Source organism: Rhinolophus sinicus, chromosome 15 (assembly GCF_057876585.1).
Source record: "Rhinolophus sinicus isolate RSI-liver-muscle chromosome 15, RSI-T2T, whole genome shotgun sequence".
NCBI lineage: Eukaryota > Metazoa > Chordata > Mammalia > Chiroptera > Rhinolophidae > Rhinolophus > Rhinolophus sinicus.
Genome location: NC_142515.1, coordinates 27,791,847 through 27,813,556, shown reverse-complemented (window position 1 = coordinate 27,813,556; position 21,710 = coordinate 27,791,847). Strand labels below are relative to the sequence as shown.

General features: G+C 45.3%; 1 protein-coding gene and 1 long non-coding RNA gene across 2 annotated transcripts in view; both read right to left on the bottom strand.

Annotated features, from left to right (window-relative positions):
• Positions 1–429: 429 nt before the first annotated feature.
• On the bottom strand, positions 430–3,052 carry LOC141572794 (uncharacterized). Its single transcript, XR_016018904.1, has 2 exons — positions 1,190–3,052; positions 430–1,100 (listed from the first exon to the last, which is right to left on the bottom strand). It is a non-coding gene; the product is annotated as an uncharacterized LOC141572794 (long non-coding RNA).
• Positions 3,053–4,913: 1,861 nt separating this feature from the next.
• The window catches only part of PDLIM1 (PDZ and LIM domain 1), a 40,225-nt gene continuing 23,428 nt past the window's right edge, over positions 4,914–21,710 (bottom strand). Inside the window, exons 5-7 of the mRNA XM_019724706.3 lie at positions 13,312–13,463; positions 5,875–5,992; positions 4,914–5,446 (exon numbers count right to left, since the gene is read on the bottom strand). Of these exons, the coding sequence (XP_019580265.1) occupies positions 5,260–5,446; positions 5,875–5,992; positions 13,312–13,463 (457 nt within the window). The 3' untranslated portion in view covers positions 4,914–5,259. The remainder of the gene's footprint in view (positions 5,447–5,874; positions 5,993–13,311; positions 13,464–21,710) is intronic.

Below are 21,710 nucleotides of genomic sequence, written 5' to 3'. Positions count from 1 at the left end.
CCATTTTACTCGTCACAGAAGGAAGAATACATAGAAATAATTGAACTGGAATAGATCTTAGAAATCATCTAATGAAATTCTTGACTTATTTTAAGAGCAATGTAATAATGGCTCAAAGAAGCAAAGACATCTGCATATGCCGTGTTTCCCCGAAACTAAGACCTAGCCAGACAATCAGCTCTAAGGCGTTTTTTGGAGCAAAAATTAATATAAGACCCGGTGTTATATATTATGTTATATATTATGTTATATAACACCGGGTCTTATATTAATTTTTGCTCCAAAAGACGCCTTAGAGCTGATTGTCCGGCTAGGTCTTAGTTTCGGGGAAACACAGCAGTCACGCAGTGGGTTAATATCAGAGCTACAAGTTGAAGGATCTTTCATTTCGCAAATGTAGGCTGTTTTTGATTACCTGAATCTGAAGAAATGTTATTTTATTTACTTTTTAAGGAGGGTGCAGCTCACAGTGGCCCATGAACGGATCGAATCGGCAACCTTGGTGCTACCAGTCATGCTCTAACCAACTGAGCTAACCAGCCACCCCTGAAGAAAATTTAAATATAATATTGAGCATAGGAAACATTGTTTTTAAAATTTAACTCTCTGCTACACAAATGTCAGCTACCTTAAAGACAGTGGAAGTTTATGACAAGCTGTTTTACCTCAGATGGTAAGGATAGCAAAGGTTAGGAAGCTGCATTATTTTACCTGAAACCCTCCGTCAGAGCTCAAAACGAAACTGGACTATTAATCCAAGACATACAGTCTCTTTGCCTTTGCTTTTGCTGACAATTAAATCCTAAACAAAGCTACATGGGAATATTTCAGTACAAAATCTACTTTCCAGGTACTCTGGCCAGGATTCTAATTCGTGAGAAGGTAGAATACAGGTACAAGTTCATGTTAAAAATCATTTTATCCTCCAACCTGGCATTGTTCAGCACCAAGAGGGAACTTCCAGCTCAAAAGAGTTCCCCTCACTAGGAAAGGAACAGCGGAGCGAGCAACTGGCTTCTCTATCCTTTCGGGTAACCACACACAGGTCCTGCTTCAGCTTCATCCCACCCAGACCAGCAAAGCGGAGATGTATAGAGATGCTAGGAACCAGGAAGAAAAGAAAGGGTTACTAATAGCAGCCACATGGCAGGAACACTGTGGTTCACAGTGACCTGCTCAGAAGACACACCCAGCAGATTTCACCACTGACAAAACCAACATAGCCAGCACAGCCAGCTTGGACCCCCTGCAGATGACACCAGCTTTTGTCCCACAGGTATTCACACTTGCTGATGCCAGCTGCTGGAGTCCCTCCCCACTTCCTGGCCCCACCCCAATTGGAATCCAGGAATCACACCAGAAGCCAACTCAGGTCTCTGCAGCTGTGTGAGTGCAAAACGTCAGCCTACACACACACACACACACACACACACACACACACACACACACCCATAAACACCCACTGCTGGGCACACACTTGAAGTTAGCCCCTCCAGCTGAGCACCCATTTGTCCCCAACCCGACCCCCACCTCCGGCTTCCATTGCAGAGTATATGCTTGGGGGGAGGGTGTGCACCCATGAGAGAGCACACTGACAGCCAGGGCACCTGCAGCTGCTTGTGGGCCCAGATCAGGTCCTGTCTTCTGTCCCTGGCGAGCATCCCCAAGCACACCTGTAGCTAGCCTCTCCAGCGGGGCGCCTGCATGCACACGGCCTAACCCCCATCCCTGACATTCACTGCAGTGCACACACCTGCAGGGAGAGTGTACACCCCAGTAGGGCCTCTGTAACTGCCAGTGAGTCCTTAGTGAGCCTGACCCCTGCTGCCTACCCTGGCCCCTCCACACTACGTATGTCTGCATCTGGCCCCTGCCCCCACATAGAGCCTACAGCTGGCCCATGCAGCTGTGTGCTTACCACCAGCTCTAACCACTAGTGTGCCTGTCCTGGTCCCGGAGGCACCACTGAGGACCCTTACAGCCCTTGCAGCCACTGCAGACCCCTGGCAGTGCTCAGCAAGGTCCACAGAATTCTCAATGCTGTGGACCCCAGCAGCTTGAGCCAGAGACATTATGCCTTCCCAGAGCCAGTGTTGCCACATGCTCCCACACTTCACCCCCTGCACCTCTTGACTTAGAGTCACAGCATACTCCAGCATGCCCCCACCCACAAGTAAAAGTCTTCTCTTACTGAAAAAGACTAAAAGAGGTAACTGCTTTTTCAAATCTTCAGACACCTATGCAAGGTTCCAGGGATCATGAAGAATCAGGGAAAAATGAGTCCACCAAAGGACTACAGTAAATCTCTCATAATTGGGCCCCAAAGAAATGGTGGTCCAGTAATTGCCCAACAAAGAATTATAAACAATTGTTCTAAAGAGTCTCAGAGGGCTACAAGAGAATACAGATAAACAATTTAGTGGTATCAGGAAAACAATAAAAGAACAAAATGACAAGTTTAACAAAGAAATATAAAACATACAAATTTTGGAGCTGAAGAATACAATAACTGAAGTGAAGAATTCAACAGTTTCAACAGAAGACTAAAACAAGCAGAGGAAAGAATCAGTGAGCTAGCAGACAGATCAACTGAAATGATCGTTTCAGAGTAGCAAAAAGAAAAAACAATGAAAAGAAATAAAGAAAGCCTATAGGACTTACTGGACTCTGTCAAGAAAAATAATGTATGCATCATTGGAGTCCTAGGAGAAGAGAGGGGGGAAAAGGGTAGAGGGTTTCTTTAATGAAATAATAGCTGACAATTTCTCAAACCTAGGAAGAGATTTGGACATCCAAGGGCATGAAGTTAAAAGGTCACCCCAAAATTTCAATCCAAAGCAACCTTCTCCCAAACACAAATAAAACTGTTTAAAATCAAAAGCAAAGAGAGAATTTTAAAAGCAACAAGAGAAATTTCTCTCATGAAAGGGAAAGGCTATTGACAGATTTCTCAACAGAGACCTGGCAGACCAGGGGAGAATGGAACGATTCATTCAAAGTACTGAAAGAAAGGAACTGCCAACAAAGAACACTTTACTCAGCAAAGCTATCGTTCAGAAATGAAGGGAAGATAAACACTTACCTTTACAAAAGCAGAGAGAATTCTTCACCACTAAATCTGCCTTATGAGAAATGCCAACATATTTGATGACCTAGAAGAAATGGATAAATTCCTAGAAACATATAACCCACCAAGACTAAATCATGGTGCCGGCCTGGTGGCTCAGGCGGTTGGAGCTCCGTGATCCTACCATGATCCTACACCAAAGGCTGCCGGTTCGATTCCCACATGGGCCAGTGGGCCAGTGGACTCTCAACCACAAGGTTGCTCGTTCAACCCGAGTCCCGCAAGGGATGGTGGGCTGCGCCCCCTGCAACTAAGATTGAAAATGGCGATTGGACTTGGAGCTAAGCTGTGCCCTCCACAACTATATTGAAAGAACAACGACTTGGAGCTGATGGGCCCTGGAAAAACACACTGTTCCCAATTAAAAAAAAATAATTAAAAAAGTTGTTGGTTTTAACTACCCTTTAAAAAAATAAAAATAAAAATAAAATAAAATGATAGAACTGACTAAGTGATCCCCAGGGTCTTTCCGATGGATGACTGTGCTCTGGGCAAGATTTTAGTGTTAAAACACTAAATGTCACAGATAGGTCTAGATAAATTTTAGACTTGGAAGAGACAAGAACATGAATGATTGCTCAGAAAGAAAGTATCTTGGCCTTGCTTGGATTCATGGTGAGCTCAGAATCCTGATGTTTTCAATTAATTTCTTCATTGAGTTAATAAAACTCTGATCTTTATAATCAAAATGGTTCTGGAAAATACAGAAGCAGATCCCATTGCAGGTAGCATAGCTCAGGAAAAAACATAGGATCAAAGAGTGAGGTAAAGTGGAAAATATTTTTTAAAGCAATAAATCATGCACTGTAAATTTGTCTTTCAGATTATATAATCAAGTTAATTTTTCTTTTTCCCCGTTCTTCGGCCACCCCCATCCCCGCCCCCACTCCGGTTCAAGCTGTTGTTTCTCAGTCTAGTTGTGTAGGACACAGCTCCCTGGCCCATGCTGGTATTATGAGCCTTGCGATCCCCCAGCTGAGGCAGTTGGTCGCCAGCCCAGCTGCAGGGAGAGCTGTTGCTCACAATCATGAAACCCTTTTATATATTAAGTTGAAATAACTAAGTGTAGGTCCAGAGAGGAAAGGAGCAAAGAGAGAGAGAAAAGAAAGATGAAGTCAGATATTTGAAAGATTACAAGAAAGAAGGGAAAAGTCCATATTGCTCTAGAAGAAAAAACTAAGAAAAAGGAGTAGAAATTACTAAAAGCACATTTTTATTGTCATTTTTTTGTATATAAAAAGTAAATAAGATGTTTTGTTTGGTTTTTAAGTATAGATAAGGAAAGGGGGAGGAGAGAAAGATGTTGTTCCTTGTTTCCATGAAGCAAAAAAACCAAGTCAGATTTCTAGGAAAGCTGACCACTTCAGGCCCTTGGTTCTGCTTTCATAGGGGAAAGCACGCCATCTTGTGGAATTTTAGCATATTGCAGTTACCAGAACGCAGTGAGTTTGCATGTTTTAAAATTGGACCATGATTTAGTTCAACTCCTTTATTTTACAGATGAATTTATAAGGAATAAGAAAGTTTCTTTTGGAGATGTGTGCTTGTAAAGTAAGACTATTTTGATAGTCAGGCTAAAAACTGATTTTTACCCAATATCTTCATTTAGATTGGAGAATGAGCAAAAAAAGAAAATGGAAAATCAAAGGACAATTTGGAATGCAAAACAATTAGAGCCATTGCCCAGGCAAGCACCAGTCAGTGAGAGCTGGCAGTGGGGGTTAAACCATTATCCCCAAAGTTTTAACCCATTATTATCCAATATGATAAAGGCCACCACACCACCTTAGTTTATAAATTTATTGAGTAAAAACAAAATCCATTTCAGATATTAAATTCGGTTTGGTTCAAATTCGGCTGATGTCCATTTGCAGCAGAGATGAACTGAGGTGAGAAGACACCATGAGGCTGGCATGGGGACACTGAACAGAACAATTTTCCATTAGTGGTAAAAGCCGGCATCACACAGCAGTGTGAGTCAGTTAGCAGAGGCAGAGGGAAGCGACACTTCATGAGCAGGGATAAAACCAAAGTAAACAAGAACTTCCAAGAGAGGAGAGGGCCAGAGCATTTAGAGAACAGGTTACAACAGGGGCTGGTTGGAGAACAGTGTTGGGTGCAGATCTGCTGGTTCACTTGGGGAACACGGTGACCACGTCGTAGCCTTCGGGTGGCGTGACCCGCTCTCGGGCATGCTTTTCACAGTAGATTTGATCTTCCACAAAGAAATGGCCCTTCTGTTTCAGGTTTGTGCCACAGTCGGTACACACATAACACTCAGGGTGGCGGTGATGGTCCCGCAGCTTCACAAACACACCACTGCAGGAGGGAGGGAGGAAAGTGGCTCCATTAGTGATGAGCACACAAAAGTGTCACCAGGGCCAGGGGGCTTCTCCCCAGAGGCCCATCAAAGGGCAGATCAGGGCCTCCCAATGGGCCTCCAGTCATAAAGGGGACCTCTCATTCCTGACATGACACTTGAAACTGCAGAAGTCTCTCCCTCTTCAACAGAGCAGCCCTGCTTCTTCTGGTTTCACATGTTCACATCCTAAGGGTTCTATGGCCAAGGAAAACCTTCACTGGCTGACTCTAGGACACAGGACCTATCAAGTCTCTCTGCTCCATTTTTCAGGTAGGATTTATTTTTTCCCATCATACCCAAGATATGCAACATCCAGCACTTTTCATATTTTCATGGTTTACCCAACCCGCAGGTCCCCCAAGGCCTACGGGATGCAGATACTCACACAATGCCGGTGCCACATTTATCACACATGGGTAACTTCTGGGCATTTCCAATAGAGGCGGCCACTTTGGTGACCGGAGCCTTAACACTTCTGAATCCTGAGGGCTTGTTGGGATCCCCTAAAATGAGGAAAACACCTAGGTTGGCCAGGAAGTTCAAGACTGCAATTTAAGTATCACTTAGTTCTTTCAGAGTCATTTATACGTATATTCCAGCAAGGTCATGGAGACTGGATTCAAACAGATCTGACTGCTGTGATCCTGGGCAAGTTACTTAACCTCTCTGGTCCCCAGTTTCCTTTTTTATAAAACAGGACATCATGTTTCCCTTCACAGTGGTACAAAACTATTTAAAAATGCCCGTAAAGCCCTCCCATAGTACCTGGCACATGGTCATCCCTCAAAACACGTATTTATTACATTCTGATTAAATACATGCAAACACTGACAGGGGAACTTAAAGATGCCTTATACAGATTGAATGAATGAATGAATGAATGAATGAATGAATGAATGAATGAATAAAGGCAGTATTTGATCATCAAAAGACAGTGTAGTTAGATGCCTAAAAGAAACCCAATTCACAAGGAAAACAAAGTCACTACAGTGGAGCATGCTACAAACAGCCAGAGGAAAAGCAGCTGTTACAGAGCATAGTAAGCAGCCTTCCTGCAGTCAGCTTCATACACACAAAATAGGCTCCTGGTTGCTGGGTGCTGAACTGACTACAGCTACTTTCATCACTTCTTCAGAGCCCTGTGTCATGGCAGCTATCCATAATGGTAAGCTACTAATTTTACTACCACTGCTGTGTCATTAGCTGGGTATATGTCCATGTCCCTTATTTTTTTCCTACGATGTGCCCTGCAGTACTGTTATGTGCATCAGCTATTCACACAGGTCTCTGTCAGGACTGCAAATGACTAGAGCACAAGAACCCTGTTTTATGTATTTTTCAATAGTCCACAAAGCATAGCATGGGGTTTAGCAAACAACAGAGGCTCAAGAAATATGCGGAAATGAATGACAGATTGCCATGACAAATGCATCACGGTCCCTACCTTAGTTCAACATGCTTTGGCCGAAGGAGCCAAAGAAGTCTCTACAACAGTGGTTCCGAAAAAGCACCTATGAGCATCCCGGGCACCAGATTTCATAAAATTCAAAGACCAGGGTGTACCCCAGGTCTGCTGAACAAGCACCTCTAGGTGCAGGGGACCCAGGAGGCCTCATCCTATACCCCTGGTTAAAACCCACTTCTTTGAACTAAAGCAGCTGTTCTCAACCTTCATTGTGCATCAGATCACCAGGAGGGCTTATTACAAAACACAGATTGCTAGGCTTACCCCAGAATTTCTGATTCAGCAGGCCTGGGTTAGGGCCTGGGGTAAGACCTGGGATAGGACCTGGGGTAGAGCCTGGGATAGAGCCTGGGGTAGGGACTGGGGTAGGACCTGGGGTAGGGTCTGGGGTAAGACCTGGGGTAGGGCCTGGGGTAGAGCCTGGGGTAGGGCCTGGGGTAGAGCCTGGGGTAAGACCTGGGGTAGGACCTGGGGTAGAGCGTGGGATAGAGCCTGGGGTAGGGACTGGGGTAGGGCCTGGCGTAGGGTCTGGGGTAAGACCTGGGGTAGGGCCTGGGGTAGAGCCTGGGATAGAGCCTGGGGTAGGGACTGGGGTAGGACCTGGGGTAAGGCCTGGGGTAGGGCCTGGGGTAGAGCCTGGGATAGAGCCTGGCGTAGGGTCTGGGGTAAGACCTGGGGTAAGGCCTGGGGTAGGGCCTGGGGTAGGGCCTGGGGTAAGACCTAAGGTAGGGCCTGGGGTAAGGCATTTCTAACATGTTCGCAGATGCTGCTGGTGCTGCCGATCTGCTGGTCCGAGAACCGCACTTTGAGAACCACTGGATAAGAGCAATAAAGATGGCTTTCTGTGTAAGGTAAGGAGAGCGGGGAGGGCAGCGTCATTCATAACTACAGCCATGGTGGGAAACCCTGGGACTGACAAATGAGGACCCTGGCCTGGCTCTCCTGTCCTTTTAGAAATCGAATCCCTGTATGCTGACTGGTGCTTCTGAACCTAAAACTGAGATGTGTTCAAATAGGGGCACTATAAGTGGCTAGGCGTGGTAGATTATACATTTTGCTCAATTCTCTACCCTCCCTATCTTCGCATGCTTCCCAGTACGTCAGTGATTCTGTACTGGAGATGATTCTGTCTCCTAGGGAACAGTTTTTGTTGTCACACTAGAGGGGAGTGCTACTAGCATCCAGTGGGTAGAGGCCAGGTATTCTGCTAAATGTCCTAAAATGCACAGGGCAGCCCAACCATAAGGATTTATCTGGCCCAAAATGTCAACAGCATGTGGTCTGAGAAATCCTGCTCTTGGTGGAGTGTACTTCCCCATCCCAGACTTTGGGTTTGCCATATAACGTGCTTTGGCCAATGGGATATGAGCAGACGTGAACCCTGTTCAGTCAGAAGCACCAAGTGCACTTGTGTGGCTTGGTCTCCACTGAGCCTCCGCCCTACGCCACAAGAACGGCAAGCCCTGGAGAGCCTCCCTCTTCTGGGCTCCAGCATGAGAAGACTCACGGAGCCCGGCCCAGCCCTGCTAAACCTGGCCAAGCCACTCCTGAGCAGCAGCCCTTGAGTAACAGGTGCAAGAAATGCATTTGCTGCTGCAAGCCACTGCTAACTAATATAATGAAAGAGCTTGGGATACTTGGCTGCCTGATGGAGAGCCCCAAGAGTGGATATTTCAAAGCAGCCTGGGATTTTAATGGCCCATCATGGGTGTTTAGGACACAGTCTCTCAGGTTTCTCCCAGCAGGGCTGGGAACTGATTCAGCTGTGAGCTCTACAGACAGGCTTGGTTGGGGAAGGGCTGGTGCTGCCCCGTCGGCAGGTGTATCGAGGAAACCACCTTGGTGCTTTGGTTATCCCTGAGCCCAAGGTACTGTCTTGCCTCCCTAAACCTTCCTCCCTTCCTTGGCCACAGTCCCAACTTTGTACATTATGGAATGTTCTTTTGCATTAATAATTTTGCAAAAAAAATTGTTGTTTTTTTAAACTATCATTTGTGTCTTGATTATTGAGTGTTTCGGTGCCCCCTTAAATTTTGTACCCCAGGCAAATGCCTTCCTGATCTCACCCTGATCCTGGCCCCCTACAGGAATCTCAGAAGGGCCTGGACGAGCAGCTTCATGCCTCCAAGCATACCAAATGGACTCTCTCATCTTCTGGCTATTGGTGCTGGAGCCACCCTGGCTGCCTACACTGTAAAAAGAAGGAAGTGGCAGCATCTCCGCATACCTGTACAGCTTGGAAAGGAAACAGTGCTGAGGGAACCAACTCAAGGCAGTCAGGGTCTCTTATGTGATGGGCTGTTTTTCAAACAACTCATTGAATCAGCAGAAAAATTACCAGGAAAAGGCAGGGAGTGCAAGAGGGTAGAAGGAGAGAAGAAAGGAGAGATATGCAAGCCTCACTTCGTAGGAGGAGAATCCATAACCAATTCTGGAATAAAGAAAACTGAACTCGATGAAACGGCACAGCAGGAGCAGAGGCGGCTGCACGCTGGATAAAGCCATCCTGGGTGCGGCTTGTTCAGCCCTATAGCGCCACCTACTGGCTCTATTTTCTTCACTCACTTATTTAGCCAAAACTGAAAATACAAACAAATTTCACTTCTTCCTTCCCTCTCAACTAGCTTACAGTAAAAATATCAGCTCCCTTGAGACTCTGGGCAACTACAAACATTTCCAAATTTCTCTTCTTCCAGCCTGGGATTTTAATGGCTCAAAGCTTTCTGGAAGAAAAGTGAAAATGAGTTGAGTCAATAAAGCACAGCTTTCTTTCCATGCACTGCACTGCTCAAAACCTTCCATGGCTCCACATTGCCTAGAGAATCAAAGTCATGGTCCTTGACCTAGCACCTGGTGGTCCTCATGATTTGATCATCTGAGAATTCTCCTGGAACACTGGGCACCAGCCAGAATGAGCATTGATACTTAATGAGCAAGGCTCCAGCTTTCTTACCTCGGAGCCCCTATTTTTTCTCAGTCCATGTCTCCCTCCAAGTTTCCTCTTGTTAAAAATGTCCTTCAATGGATGGATGAACAGATAAACAAGATGTGGTACATACATATTAAAGAATATTATTCAGCCTTAAAAAGGAAATACTAACACGTGCTACAACATGAATGAACCATGAGGACACTATGCTCAGTGAAATAAGACAGTCACAGAATGATAAATACTGTAGGAGTCCACTCACATGAAGTACTTGGAGCAGTCAAATTCATGGAAACAAAAGTAGAATGGTGGTTTCCAGGGGCTGGGGGAGTGGGCAATAAGGAGTGAGTGTTTCATGGGCAGAGTTTCAGTTTTGCAAGATGAAGAGTTCTGTGGTGAATGGTGGTGATGGTAGCACAACAGTATAAATGTACTTCATGTCACTGAATTGTATGTATACTTAAAAATGGTTAAGATGGTACATTTTATGTCAGATGTATTTCACCAGAAAAAAAAAAAAAAAAAAATTTTGGCGTTTGATCCAGAGCAAGATGAAGCTTGAGGAACCCAAGACCCTTTCTCCTAGACCAGAGGCTGAATTTCACCCAAAATGAGAAGACCCACATAGCATCTTTGGAGGTTTACCACCAAACCCTGTTGCAGCCAAAACCCCCATGGGGACCTGACTGTGTACCTGACACTTCATACACGTGCCATTTCCCTTAATACTTCAAACCATCCATGAAGCAGCCATTAGCCTCACTGGATATGTGCAGAAATTAGGGCTTAGAGCAACTTGCTCAAGGTCTCATGGCTGGTCACAGACAGAGCCTGGATGCCAGCACTCTACCACGAAACGCTGCTTTAGGAACCAGATGCCTTCTTGAATGACAGTACCCCTCATGAAGTGCTTTGTCCATGTACCAGCCACTGTCCAAGCTTTGACCATTTCATCTCAAATTAAAAAAGGCATTTGCGCTCCCTCCCTGGAGAGCCTTCTACATGTGGGTGACATTTAGATTAGAATCTGTGTTGTTTCATTTAGTGAAAATTTAATGCAAGTGCATAGTAAGAGATATGGGAGAGACTACAAGGTCCATTATCTCCCTCTTCTTTTTTAGAAAAAAAATTTTATTTTCTTTGGGGCAAGAAGATATTCAGCCCAGGGGTCAGGGAAACTATTATTTTCAGACTCTCTTGCAACTAGATATGGCCATGTGACTAAATTCTAGTCAAAATGTAAATGGAATAGTAGTGGGGGACTTCTGGGAAAGAGCAAGCTGGTTCATCTGAAAGTGGGACTTCCCAATTAACCCTTTTTCCCTTCTTCCTTCCTCGTGGCTGGAGCAGGGCATGATGGCTGGAGCACCAGCTGCCAACTAGGACCACGAGGTAACCTTGAGAATGGAAGCAATAGGCTTGGTCCATGGAGCACAGGAAGGAAGGAGTCCAGTTCTTGATGAGCATGGAGCTGCCACCTCAGGGCAGCTCCCCTGAGCTGGACTTCAGGTCCTTCTCTCTGACATGAGGGCATTCGGCTAGATGACCTCTACAGTGTCTATGTCCTACTTTGGGCTGGAATGGACTGCCTCTTCCTCTCTTAACTGAAGGGCTCTGCACCCACTTACTCAGAGTAAGTTGTGGTTTCTCATGTTTTGACAAAACTGTCATCCTTTAGTAGGGTTGGCCCTCAAGTCATTTTTCAGGAGGGCCCAATGCTGGAACTTACTACAGAGTAGGGCTCATTACTTCCTAATTGCAGCTACTCCAAGCAAAGGAGGAAATTACTGGTAGAACAATATCCTTTTAGCATAAAAGAACTTTTTCCCTAATTTCCTGTGCTTGTAAATTGCCAATTTCTCTAAAGAACCCACCCAAACGGAGAAAGCCTGGGTGTTGGGTGTGTTCAGTAGGGAACTTTCAGCTCAGGGAAGGACTCCCAGGAGGCTGAATCTAGAGCTGGGTGCTTTGCAGAGGGAGGTTCCTCTTCCAGGGGGCCCTCAGGTCTGACCCTCACTGGCTACCCTGAGCAGACAAGTCAATGCCTCCGGGGCCCGGCTGAAGCAGGCCTATCAGAGGCTCCAGGTGTCCCTCCAGAAGCACCGACTCTCCCTTCATAGACAGCCATGTTGGAGAGAGGTGGAGAGAGAAGCGGAAAGCAGAACTCCTATGAGGTACCTGAGCCTGAGAGAAAGGGACAAAGGCAGAGTGTAGAGGGCTGGGTGTCACAGAGACCAGGAAGGGGTACAAAACCCAACTCTCCAGCAAAGTCATTCCTAGGTAGGCCGGCCATGAGACACAAAGGTGCTATGAATAACCGCCTGGCAGGTGCGTGAGCCTGAGCGCTGCTGCTCTCGGGACACCTTCGTGAGCACGAGGAAAAGCATCCCTTCTTCAACACCCCCATCTGTCAAAATTCTCTCATACTGTTGTCATTGAATTAAGATCGTTTTACTGCTCTCCAAGTGAAAATTACCATAATAAATACACAGTATATGATGCCTACAATGTGAAGACTATCTCCTGAGACCTACAGAGCCACACGGGGTGGCCCTAGGTGCCCTGGGCATGCACTCACACCATGGACAAGCAGAGGCTGGCCTGGAGCCTCTTGCCGAGCTTTCAAACCTAATAATACCATTTCCCCGGAAATAAGACCTAGCCGGACCATTAGCTCTAATGCGTCTTTTGGAGCAAAAATTAATTTAAGACCCGGTCTTATATTATATGAGACCTGCTCCTATTATATTAAAATAAGATCGGGTCTTATATTAATTTTTGCTCCAAAAAAAAAGCATTAGAACTGATGGTCTGGCTAGGTCTTATTTTCGGGGAAACACGGTAGTTATGAAGCATCTACAGTGTGCCTGTCACGGTGACGGGTGTTCTGCGCAGTTTATGAAATTTGAACCTCACACCAATCTGAGAGGAAAGGATTTTTATCCCCGGTTGACAGATGAGAAAAGAGGCCTGGAAGGGCTCAGAGATTTGCCCAAGGTCCCATGCAGAGGGCTCTTAGCCTCTCAGGAGGCCATCCACCCTAGAGCAAGAGCACACGCACAGCCATAAAGTGAAAGCCCCCCTGGCTTCACTGTGCTGCTCCTTCATTTTCATTCTGCTTGTCATCGCATGTGGTCTTCACCTACTCACACGTGTCAACCACCACAGAAGCGTGCCATGTGGGTGCAAACCAAACAAATGGCCTCAGCCTCCTAACGCACAGGTGACAGGAACCAGCTAGCCAGGTGTGGCTGGGATCACATTCTCTCTCTCTCTCCCCATCTGTTAGCATTTTAAAAGCCTTGCCTTCCAAAGCACACTGTGCTCTTTCCAGCTAGTGGGGGCTCCGTTCACCTTGGTTTCAGCCCTGACTGACCCTCACACCTGGCCTTGAACAAGGGCCTCTGATCACACGCAGAGCTGATTACCTTTCTCCTCAGACTCCAGGATTTCCTGCAAAACCAGGAATGAAGTGGACTGTTTCGGGGGCTCATTTGATTCCTGTTTCTCCTGCAGCATCTTGTAAACTTCAGATTCCTTGTCAATGACGAGTCCACTTGGAGGCTGAGAATGCTCTAAGCTGTAAAGAATGTTTGGAAATTCATCAGAACATGTCAGAAGTAAAAAAAAGAAAACAAGAAAATTCAGCAGGCACCCCTTCCAAGGAAGACACCCCAGAATCAAAGAGCGGATAGAAATTACCACAATGGACGAAGGCCTCCTTAGCTCTGCCACACACCTGCTGTCAACACCGTGAGGTGTCTGTAGTCAGAGCTGGCTGTTGCTTCATTGCCATCAGAAGCTATTTTTCCAAATAGTTTCAGTAATTCAATTACGTTTTGGCCTAATACCATGGAATGGGAATGTTTTGCTTCTTTCTAAATTACACAAACGACATTATGTCAAAAGAAAATTTAGGAAAGGGAAAATGTCAACCACAACCTGACCACTAAAACCTCAGCGGGGTCCCCTCAGTACAGGCCATGTGTGTTCTTTTCCCAGAGCAGAAATCGCAGTGTGCCTTCTATTCCTGATAGCAAAGTGCTTTCTGTCTCTATAAACTGTCATGTCTCTCATGGCAAGCAGCTCTGGTCTCCTCACCTACAACACACAGGTAACAGCATCTGCCTTGCCTCGTTCCCAGGGGTGATGGCGGGGATTAAAACGGCAAGTGTGTTAGAAACTGCAAAGTGCTGTTCCACTGCCAGCGTGGGAGCAGAGGCCTCAATTCAGGCCCTGTCTCCCACACCTGCCGGTCTTTCTGGGTTCCCCAGACAGGACAAGACAGGCAGAGCTGGGGGCTCTTTCCCCCAGGGCCGATTTCAGAAGAGAAGTTTTGCTGCCTGGTCTTAGGAAGGAGGAAAGAGGGAGGTAGCTCCTCCCGGTCAGCTTTACCTGAAGTCTATCCTGAGTCCCACCCCGTCTCAGCACCTCACCTCCACCACATGTCCGAGCCACATCATCGTGTACGACCACCACTGACTAGCTGTGTAACTTGTCCCTTGGCTGCCATTCTCACCCTCAGGACAGTCTTATTTTCAACCAGAGGCCAGAGCGGTATTTTAAACATAAGAATCAGATTATGCCGTGATGTAGCTCAAAGTGTTTTCATCTGACTTAGAACCAAATGTTTAGTTTCAATAACAAAATACAAGTTTAATCAAATCCATCCCCTTTGGAGTAAATATTCATTACAAAACGTAGAAAGGCCCTAAAAGATGTGGCTCTGCTTCCCTCTCCAAACACATCTCCCGCCACCCCTAGCTCACCCTGCTCTAGACAGACGTCTCCGGGCTGCTTCTGAAACCCACCAGCCTCAGAGCCTTTGCACTGACCACTCTGTCTGCCCAGGACACTCTCTCGCCAGAGAGCCCATGGCTCCCACAGTTCATTCAGTCACTCCTCAGAGCGGGCTTCCTGACCCTCTGCTTAAAACAGCCCACCCACCCCCACCATGCTATCCCCGTACTCTTCTGCATCTTTCTCCACGTGTTCTCTTCTCTCCCCGTTTATTATCCTTACAGTTATCTGTCTCTTTATTGTCTGTCTCCCCCGAGAAAGTAAAGCCCACGAGGGCAGGGCTTTGGTCTGTCTTGTTCACCACTGTATTCCCAGGTCTGGATCAGTGCCCAGGACAGAGTCAGAGCTCAGCAGGTATTAGGGAAATGAATGAAAATTGCCAAGTGGGTCAAGTCCCTCTCTCATTCTTGCCGCACCCTTTCCCTGCCCCGGCGGGGTCACAGGGGATCCTCTAGGATGGGAGACCTCCCAGGCCATCCAGGGAAATGGGCACCAAGCCTCCTGGGCCCAGCTCACCTCCTGCCTCTTAGCCTCCACTGCGTTCTCAGGAGCCACCACCCTCTAGGGAAGAGGGACAGTGTGTCCAGGGAGCCAAAGAGAAAATACCAGAAGGTGATAGATACACTGTATCGATGCAGATGGATAGGTCTGTATGTAAACAAGTTGTCATTTGTGAGTCACAAAGCTGCATGCCACAGAGCCCACCAGGCTGCCTCCTGGTGAGTGGGCTGTTTTAAGCGGAGGGTCTGGAAGCCGGCTCTGAGGAGTGTGACATCTAAGGATGCAGGCCGTGGCTACCAACAGTTTTCTCAGGGAATCTAACCACTTTGTCTTCAGGGCCGAAGCCCACTTTTACAAGTGCAAATGAATTACACCAATTATTTTACTCACTCGCTTCCCACCCACCCACTGTATAATTCCATTTTAAAAAGAAAACTGAGGTATATGTTTTCCCTGCGTAATTCTCCCCAAGTTTCCTGGCCCTCCCCTCTCTTTCTCTTTCCAGGTCAACCTCCTGGGGCACTGGGTATACTCAAGTCACCGGCTGGAAGCAGAGTCACTTACATGGGGTTTCCCTTTGACTATAATCAGGTTCTCACAGTAGAGGACAAGGCCCTCAAAGAGTGACATATGCTTTGAGACTTCCGGGGAAGGTTGAAATTTAAGTAGAAAGAGTCATCAGGTCACTTGTGCTGGCTGCAAAGTGGGAAAGGGAAGTCAGCTGTCCCTACCCCACTCACAGCTACTGCTGGTCCCTGCCTTTGTCTCTCTCCCTCCCACCCGTAGGGAACTGTGTACCCAACCCCATACCACAGGCAGTAGGCCAGCTTGAGGAGTGATTTTAACCAAAGGCGAGGTCTCCCTCTGACCCACCTATCCAGCCCTGTCCTTTGAGTTAATGCCTCTTTCTTTGGGTCTTGAGTTCTGAGTTTGCCCAGTAAAAAATTTATATTATTTCTGATGAATCCTTTTCCTATTATACTTAGAACTATTTTAAAATCAAGATCAGACCATGGAATGTTCTTGAGAATTTTTCCCCTTCTTTGGTGTATATTGTTATGTCTGGAAACCACCAAGGGAACGCTAAAAATGACAGAACCCAAACCACAAGGTCATTACATACTCTTCTAGCAAAGAGTCTTGTAAAGTATTTCCATGATTTAAAAAAAACAAAAAACAATTTACTGTTTATTCTCAAATAATGGTGAAATCTTTCTTCTGCTTGACAAATTATAAACACTTTCAATTTCCATTACCTTATTTGAAGCACTGATACACCTAATTCAAAAATAATATTCCAAGACACTAAGCCTAAGTCTTAGACATTAGATTATAAGGTACTAACTAATAAATGACACCACAATATTTTTTAAAAAATAATTCTAGGACAAAAACATGCATTAGAAATGGAGCAAAAAAAGCATTGTCATTTTTATATACAGTAAAAGCAATGAAAGAAAGAATTCTACAATGATAAGGTTTCAAAAAACAATATGCATGACTGAGTCACCTGGAGGAAAACCTGTGAGGGTGGGATGCTAAAAGTAACAAAATTATTCTAAACCCATTCTTTACAATTTTAATAACAAAATACAAGAGTTTAAACAAATTCAACTCCTTTGGAATAACTACACCTTACAGTCTTTGTGTTTCCTAGTTCTTGTTTCTTCCGGAGTTGCACTTGCTGCTGAATGTATGCCAATCACTTAAATATTTAATATTTTCTCCCACTCTTTTAGGAGCTGACCATAGGTCCGTCTCCCCAAGGATATCACAGACACGCTACTCTCAGCCTGATAAGGTGGCTGACATAGCCAGGCATTTAAGGATGCTAGTGGTCTTTAGAAGGTAAGAAGAAACTCCCCTTGAGCTTGTCTCCCAGAGCAGGATTTCGAAGGCTGAGCCTACAGAGCTTATGTGATACACAGGCCTGTTCCAAATCAAAGGAGCAGCTGGGGTGAAGGTCAGAAGGTCAACGACACAGAACAGCAATACCTATGGCTCTGGGACCTAGATCAACACAGCAAAGACACAAATAAACGGAAAGACATCCATGTTCATGGATTGGAAGACTTAATATTATTAAAATGCCCATACTATCCAACACGAGCTACAGAGTCAATGCAATCCCTATCAAAATCCCAATGACATTTTTTATAGAAATAGAGAAAAAAAATCCTAAAATTAATATGGAATCTCAACCCCAACAGCCAAAACAATCTTGAGAAAGAAAAACAAACCTGGAGCCATCACGTTTTCTGATGTCAAAAGATATTACAAAGCTATAGTAATCAAAAGAATATGATACTTGCATAAAGACAGACATATAGACCAATGGAACAGAAAACACAGCCCAGAAATAAACCCTGGCACATGTGGTCAAATGATCTTCAATAAGGGTGCCAAAAATATACAATGCAGAGAGGATGGTCTCTTTAATAAATGGTAATGAGACAACTGGATGTCTGTATGTCAAAGAATGAAATGGGACCTTTATCTCACCATTGATAAAAAAGCTAAAAATGGATCAAAGACTTAATGTAAGACCTGAAACCATAGAACTCCTAGAAGAAAACATAGGAGAAAAGCTTCATGACATCAGTCGTGGCAATGATTTCTTGAATGACACCAAAGCACAGACAACAAAATCAAAATTAGACAAGTGGAACTACATCAAACTAAAAAGCTTCTACACAGCAAAGGAAACAACAAGCAGAGTGAAAAGGCAATCAACGGAGTAGGAGAAAATATTTGCAAACGATATATTTGATGAGGTGTTAATATCCAGAGTTTGTATCTACACCTCCACAACACAAAGCAAATAACCCAATTTTTTTAAAATGGGCAAAGGACTTGAATAGACATTTCTCCAAAAAGATATACAAATGGCTAAGAACCATATGAAAAGACGCTCATAATCACTAACCATCAGGGAAATACAAATCAAAACCACTCATTAGGACAGCCACTAACAAAACAAACACAAAAGCAAAACAGAAAATAACAAGTGTCAGCATGGACGAAGACACTGGAACCCTGTGTACTGCTGGTGGTAATGTAAAATGTTGCAGCGCTACGGAAAACACTATGGAGGTTCCTCAAAAACTTAAAAATAGAACTACCATATGATTTAGTATCCCACTTCTGGGTATATACCCAAAAGAACTAAAATCAGGATTTCAAAGCACTATTTGCACACTCATGTTCATTGAAGCATTATTCACAATAGCTGAGAGGTGGAAGCGACCTTAATGTCCATGAACAGATGAATGCATAAAGAAAATGATCCAGGCAATGGAATATTATTCAGTCTTAAAAAAAGAAATCCTGTCACGTGCTGCAACATGAATGAACCTTGAGGACATTATGCCAAGTGAAATAAGCCAGCCACAAAAAGACAAATACTGTGTACTCCACTTCCATGAGGTAGTGTCTAAAGTAGTTAAGTAGTTACTCTTAGAAAGTAGAATGATAGCTGCCAGGGGCTGGGAGACGGGGAAAGGGGGAGTTGTACGATGGATATAGTTTTAGTTTTGCAAGATGAAAAAGTTCTAGAGATCCGTTGGACAACAATGTGTGTGTTGCTACAGATATAGTACTGTACACTTAAAAATGGTTAAAATTATATCTTTTATGCTATGTATTTTTTATCACAAAAAAAGATAAACCCTTAGACCAGAAAAAAGGAACTATTGATACATAAAAAAATCTCAGTAAATCAAATAAATCTCCAGTGAATTATGCTGAGCATTAAAAAAAAAAAAAAGCCAATCCCAGAAAGTTACATACTGTATGATTCCATTAATGTATTATTACATTCTTGAAATAACACAATTATAGAAATGGAGAGCAGATTAGTAGATGCCAGGGGTTAAGGCGGGCACAGGGGTAGGAGGGAAGTAGGTGTGGCTATAAAAGGGCAACCTGAGGGATCTTGGTGGTGGTGGAAATGTCTGAGTCTTGACCGTATTAGGTCAATTTTCTAGTCCTGATACTGTGCTACTGTCTTCAAGATGTTACCATGGAGGGAAACTGGGCCTACGGACCTCTCAATTCTTTTCTAAAACTACCTGTGGAGCTACATTTACCTCAAAATAACAAGTTTAATGAATGTTAAGAAATCCTTTCCCCAAACGCTGGAAGTTAAGCACTAACTGGACATGAGGTAGAAGAGATTTTAGTACCTGATTTTTATGGAGGCTGACTCAGAAAAACCCTTCATGTCTAAGATGCTCCAACCACGTTACCGTAATGTTCACAAAAAAATGCAACTCTGGGTAACCCTACATAATCATTTGTAGAAGAGGAGCCTGGCCAGAATGCTCCCTACGTTTCTGTGTTCAAAGGCCTAGAGGTTGGGTCTGTAATAAGAAACCAGAGGAGTAATTATGGGCCCCAGGAGAAGAAGGAGGAACACCCAGATTCAGAGCCAATTCTCTGCGGGCTGTGGCAAGGTTAGCTAGTAGGGGCAAGCAGCCACCTTCACGATAGAGGTTTGCTTCTGATCCAGCTCTGAATGAGTCAGGCTTAACATAATCCCTCACATCATTTTAATAGAACAATGCATCTCTTTATTTCCACTGCACCTGCTTAGAAATCTGACTCATAAGTATATGGGGGGGATTGCCTAAGAACACAACTTAGAAGAACCAGTATCTTGGGACTACTGTGTTGATTATGGGAGCCACCGATTCTTCCACGAGGAGACCACCACTAACTACATCAGGAAGGTGAGTAACTGCACTGGTTGGCTGGCCTGAAGCTACAAGGCTGGGAAAGAAAGGTTTCTGTAAGTCACAAGCAAAATGTTCTCCAGGACATCTGCCTACATGCTTCCGTCCTCCTAGGGGAAGCCCCGAAGTGATGGGTATGAAGTTCCTCGTGGGCAGTAAAATCAGTAATAACGGGCATTTGCTGAGCACCTACCAGGGGCCAGGTACGATGCTGGGTGCTTTATACTCATCTCATTTCGTTCTCTCAATAACTTAGTGGTAAGGTAGTATTTATTACCTGCACTTCATGATAAGAAAACCGAGTTTCAGAGTTGTTTCCTGATTTGCCCAAGATCACAGAGCTAGTAAAAGGCAGAGCTAGATTCAAGCTTAGGCCCCTCTATCTATGAAGCCTGTACCTTTAGGAAAGTATCAAGCAGCATCATATACAATGAAATCCAAGCCCCCAATCAACAGAAAATGACCAGAGCCCCTAAATTCAGTTGAAAGAGGTCAGAGGACAGGTGAAAGCTGTGCTGAACAGGGCAACATTTCCTCCACTCACTTGGTACACAGTAGGCACTCAATAACTGACTGTTAAGCTGAACTGACCCAAAGGCTCTCCCTCCCACTCAGCTGTGTGGGTGCTGGGAGGATGGGGCAGATAACACCCTCTCGCCTGCCTTTCCAGTTAAATTAGGAAATGACAACGCTGTCTTGAGTTCTTGTCTGATGGAGACAAGGCCCTGGGGAAGTCCTACAAGACAGACAGACAGACACACCACACACACACACACACACACACACACACACACACACACAGGCCGCTTTGAAGTACACTGGACAAAGAAACAGAGTGAGCCCCAGGGCGTCAGTGATGACCTCAGAGGCAAAGTATGAAGTGAGCCAATTCTGGAACCTCAGCAGATTTCAGACTAAAACAGCGGGGGTGAAAGAGGCTTGGGACTTCTGCTGACAGAGCAATCAAGGTTAGTTACCCGGTGGCTGCTGGGTTTGCAGGAGAATATTCCTTTGCTGAGAGTGCACACGTGGCCTCTCTAGGAACAGGCCAGTCATCCAACCCACACACAGGCAACACAGCCCGTTCGGGCAATTCCTCGGCTGTGGGCTGCTGGTATTCTCACTGTGCCCAGATTTATCCTCAAAGAGTTTGGAATGAAGCAGGACCTGGGCCCCTCTGCTGAGAAAATCTGGAAGGAGAATTTTGATAAAGACGCAGAGGCTGTTGCAGCAAAAAGATCCGTGACAGGAGGGGACAGGGGCTGGAGGAGAGGCTTGCACACTATCCAGACAGTTTCAGATTTAATTCTTTCAGACTGAGGGGAGGGAGCAGGCGGGGAGCAAGAGAGAAGAAGAAAGAAGACATTAATGAAGGAATAATGGCCAAGGCCGCACTAAAAATACTTCCCAGCCCCATATTTCTCCCAGTGCATAGCAGCTCTTTCAATTAAGGATGTGTCATTTCCTGGGTGATTAAATCCAGAGAATGGAACGTTCCACTCTGGGACAGTAAAAGAGGGTCCCATTCTCAGCCTCCCCCAGCACGAAAGGACAGGAATCAGGGACCCGCCGTGTTTCCATCACTCAGCTCCCCTGAACTGCTGGAGAGAAAGCTTCCCTTCAGGGTATGTCCATGGAAATCGTGGGGGGCTTAGCATGGCGTTCTTTCTCAGGTACCCCAAATGCCCCCATAGTCAAGCCAGTAAGACACTACGGAAATCAGAATCTGAGGAAAGAAGCAGCATTAGTAGCCACTTGGCCTTGGTTACTGCAACAAATGCCAGGGACCTTTA